This window comes from Pundamilia nyererei, unplaced genomic scaffold (assembly GCF_000239375.1).
Source record: "Pundamilia nyererei isolate P.nyererei 1_Seehausen unplaced genomic scaffold, PunNye1.0 scaffold00292, whole genome shotgun sequence".
Taxonomy (NCBI): Eukaryota; Metazoa; Chordata; class Actinopteri; order Cichliformes; family Cichlidae; genus Pundamilia; species Pundamilia nyererei.
The window spans coordinates 442,182-446,797 of record NW_005187693.1 but is presented as its reverse complement, the minus strand read 5'-3'; the positions used below and the strand labels follow the sequence as shown (position 1 = coordinate 446,797).

General features: G+C 37.7%; 1 protein-coding gene across 1 annotated transcript in view; it reads right to left on the bottom strand.

Moving 5' to 3' along the window:
• Positions 1-2,041: 2,041 nt before the first annotated feature.
• The window catches only part of rasl11a (RAS-like, family 11, member A), a 19,343-nt gene continuing 16,768 nt past the window's right edge, over positions 2,042-4,616 (bottom strand). Inside the window, exons 7-8 of the mRNA XM_005750924.2 lie at positions 4,080-4,156; positions 2,042-2,787 (exon numbers count right to left, since the gene is read on the bottom strand). Of these exons, the coding sequence (XP_005750981.1) occupies positions 2,641-2,787; positions 4,080-4,156 (224 nt within the window). The 3' untranslated portion in view covers positions 2,042-2,640. The remainder of the gene's footprint in view (positions 2,788-4,079; positions 4,157-4,616) is intronic.

Below are 4,616 nucleotides of genomic sequence, written 5' to 3'. Positions count from 1 at the left end.
TGTGTGTGTGTGTGTGTGTGTGTGTGTGTGTGAGAGAGAGAGAGAGAGAGAGAGAGAGGTATGAAAGCTGACAATTCAAATGAAAACATGAGGAAATTAAACTTAAAGTATGAAATATGAGAAAGTCCCTTTGTTTTGTAAATGTTCCCATCACTTCAGAGGACGTTAATTTCCTGGATCATCCCAAACCTGAAACCTTAAAGTCTTCAAACTAAGGTTCACTGATTTATGTTATGGGAATTCTGTTTTGACCTCATAAAGGTCCTTGCAGTGTTACTGTGTAAACATGAGTCCCCACAGCATAAGGCATACAAACACACGCGAGCACACACACACACATGCTTTTTGTCCCATCCATGGCTTCTCTGTAGCTTTCATAATCCATGAGCAACTCAGATTGATTCCACTGCTTTTAAAAAGGTCAAAGGGCAAAAAGTCACAAGTTGGGGTCAACAGACAATTTTTAAGCACATGAATGTGTGTGTGTAGTGCCGAAGGGCTGGGGTGGTGGTTCAGTGACCAACAAAGAAATTCCAGATGCTGAGGAATTTATCTTTACTGGGAATATGTTGTGTTTCAGCGAGGAGAGGTCATGAGAACAGCAGAAAGCACACACACACTCAAACACACACCACAAACAGCATCCCCACTTCCTTTTGGACCAATCCCTGAAAGCTGAAACACTTTAAATCCATCAGTTCATTAACACTGTTGGGTTTTTAACCACAAACAGGATAATAAGATCAGGACTTGTGTTTCCTGCTGACTGTTATGCTCGGCGCAGTGTCTCTTGTTACCAAATAGCTGGGACTTGCCCAGAAATGCCTTCTCGTTGGGAAGGAAAAATCCTCTGGAGCAACATAAAACCCAAATAACACCTTAACCTTGTTGTTTAAAAGCAGCAGAGATGAAAAACTTTCCACACTTAGAGCCACTTAAGCATGAAGTCACACCTAGAGTTTGGATTGTGTGGACTGAGCTATAGTGGAAATGTTTACTCTGTCAAAATCACAGGCAAAGTACAGAGTCAATGAGGTAGACTGAGTCATATTTCTTGTATTTTATATGGATATAAGTCATATGATATTTATGGCTTCACATATCTATATTAAATATCCATATAGATGATAATAAAGACAACCGTGATGACGATAATGGTGTTGGGAGTGATGGTGGTGCTGATAGTAATGCTTTAATTTATGAAAACGTTGAACTATAGAGACGTTTACAGTTGCAGATATTAAAAAGTATCAAATTAAGTTTAATACATGTGATTTTAAGACAAATCTGAACTGGCAATTCATAAGGAACCCATCTCTAATTCCATTTTTTTGTGTTGTTCAAACTCTGGACGGGACGTTAAAATTCATACTTTTCAAAAGTACATAAACTTACATATGATGCAGAATTCTTTAGTCTCTCAGGTTTTATTTTTGGTATCCATATGTATTGTTGGGCCCTTTATAAATTTACCCCCTCGTGGAAAAGAGATTTATAAATCTTTATTTACTGATGATGGACAACCTCTGCTGTGCACCTGTCCTATGAAATAAGTGTATGTTTTCTGAAATATCATGTTTTAAGATCATTTTCAGTTAATGCTAAAATGAAAATGAACTAATTTACGCCATTTTTTTTTAAGTTAATAAAATGGAAAATACCCAGATTTCTTGTATATTTTAAATTTAAAAGGACAATTACAGTTTAAAGTTCAAGTAAATTAACTAAATAACAGATATTGCTTGAATACAAAACATGCTTGTGTGTGTGTTTTATTATTGACAGCATTGATCTTCCATAAATATCAGGAGTTTATTTTGTTACAAAAGGACTTCCTTCCTGTCATCAAATGCCAGCATTTGTCTCAGCTTATAGCCTTGAACGCCTGCCTCGTTGGGTCATTTCCTGTTTTAGTTCAGAACACCATGTCTCAGAGAGAAAGGAGACTCATATTTCATATATTTGGTTTCAGGAAACACTGAACTATGTCGTCATTCTCAACTGGATTGACCCCAGCATAGGAAAAAGAAACAAAACGATGTCTTTTGAGTAACATTTTATTCCCCAGTAAGTAAAAAACAAAACAGAACAATGAATATGTAACACAGTTGAGAGATGAAATAAGAGATGTTGAGTCATGTAAAACAAACCGGATAAATCTGATACGTCTTCGCTGTTTTTGGTATATTTAATTCACTTTGTTCACGATGTATTCATTGGCTTTTAACCGGAAAGAAATAAGACATAAACATGTCAGAAAGTTCTGCTGCCTTTCATGACAAACATGCAAAGTTTCTGATACAACACAAGCTGTTTGTTTGGCCTTATCTGTCATTTCAGCTTTGGGCAGCGTCTTTGCTGTACTCGAGTCTGGAAAGAGGTCGTGTTGACCACAAGTTCCTTCCAGAAGAGCTCGCCTGCCAGAAAGGCTTTGTTTCATCCATCTGATCAGGACTCCTTGTGCTCTCGAGAAGCTTTGATCACCACACACACACCACACATGTCTTTTCATGCCAGTAATGGCTCCATATGTCCAAACATAAAACTCTTCTTGTGATTTTTTTTTTCCGTTTGGCGTTTTAGCTCTTATTTCCGCCACGTGCCCGGCTGCAGGTTGTCATTTTTCAGCCCGTACTGCACTCAGATGGTCGTGGCTGATTTGACTTTGGAGGAGAGGACCTGCCTGAACCTCCTCTTCAGCTCCTGCATGTTGGGAGATTTGGGTCTGGCCAGGTGGAGTCCTCCTCTTCTCTTCTCCCCATTCCCTCCTCCCAGTGCCCGGATCACCTGCGGGACAGAAGACAGACAGACTTGTCAAAATGTAATTACATATGAGAACAAGTCAATTTTGCTGCAATTTAAAACTGATGCCTGCTAAACTAATTCAAGTCAGTACTGGAAGAAAATTAAGTTTGAATGAATGTTTGAAATCAAATCTGGTTTATATTCCACTGGATTCAAACAAAGGCGTAGACTATGTTCAAATATGACAGAAGTTCAAACAGGTGTCCTGTTTTAAGATGACATTTAAGGGCTTATAATAATAAAATTGTTGTAAATATGTTTGCAGTTAACAGGAAACAAAAAAAAGGAATAAAGTTAAGTCTAAAAGTCTTTATTACTAAAGCTTATCAGGGAAACACAAAGATATTAGGCACTACAGAAAAGGTTTAGACTCTGTCGGCACACTTTCAGGAAAAGTGACACTTTTGTGGAGAACTGATTGGTCAGAAGGTTATATTTGCAGTTACCACGACGATATATTCCAGCAAAAGGTGGGGTAAGCCTGAAGTTACCTGGCTGAATTAATGACATTCCTCCACAGTACGTGTAGAGGAACAGCACGTTGGCCATATAAGCTTGATACAATGTTAGTATTGTGTTTACTGCTTATTTTCACTCCCTTCAAAGGACTATTGCTGCTCAAAACACTGAAATATTTTCATGCATTCCTCATGTGACAATTAGCAGCACCCATACAGATCTCATATCCTGCAATCTGACAACCACTCTCCCAGACTCCATCAAAATTAAGTGAGTGTGACTTATATCACCACTACCACTTCCTCCCTTGTCATGTGAAATCTCTCAAGCGTTGTCTGTATTAGGAAAAAAAAACCTTATCCAAAAAATACACCATTAAAACCAAACTTTAAACTTAATGAAAGCTGGAACTGAAAACCAAAACAATGACCTGAAAGACTCAAAAAGCTACAGAGAACCGCAGATTTACACAATGATTCAACAAGCCAGCGTTTGGGAACCTACTCTCTGCAGCGCCACAAAAGGAAGCAGAAAGTCTAAACATACCCAAAATGAAACAAACCACTTGGGCAAAAATTACTCCACTAGAAAAAACAAATATACAAACCAGTCTATTACGGGCTTTTTGTGATCCTTTCTGGACCAACACATGTTTTTTCTGTGTTTTCTGTATTTATGGGCATCAAGGGGAAATGAAATCCATTTTCACAGAAAGCAGAAAGTCCCACATAGGTGGATGGACTCAGAATACACCGATAGCTAAGTCAAATTCTAATATTTTGGACTAACAAATATCAGCAAAAACAAAGTCCCACCTCTTGACAGAGATGTAGGAAGGCAGCATGGACTCCTTCATGGTTTTCTCTGGCTGAGACCTCAAAGTAAACTCCTCCTGTGAGCAGAAGTAACATTCAGATTAGGGCCACTCTTATCTTTAGCACAGAAATGTAATTCATTAGATATCATGCAGTATATAGTTAAGATATATCACATACTGTATATACAGGATGGGCAACACTTACAGGTCTGAGAAGTTAAATCAATAACGGGGTCAAGATTTTTATTCATGGTCATATTTTTATGACCATGAAATTATTTACATAAAACAAAACCTGTACTTAACATGGTAAAGAACAGATTGTCTAAAAATAACTATAAAAATCTCTGAACTTAAACACTGAGTTTGTTTCTTAGTTTGTTAGCTTTTATTTACATTTATTCAACAGCATTTTGAGCCATTAGTTGTTATATTTCAGCTGTAGCTGCTACTTGTTTTTATAGTTTAATTAGTCCACTTTCTGTTGCCTCGTCCTGTAACCGGGTCATTGCAGCAGATTAGCAAGCAGTTTGCT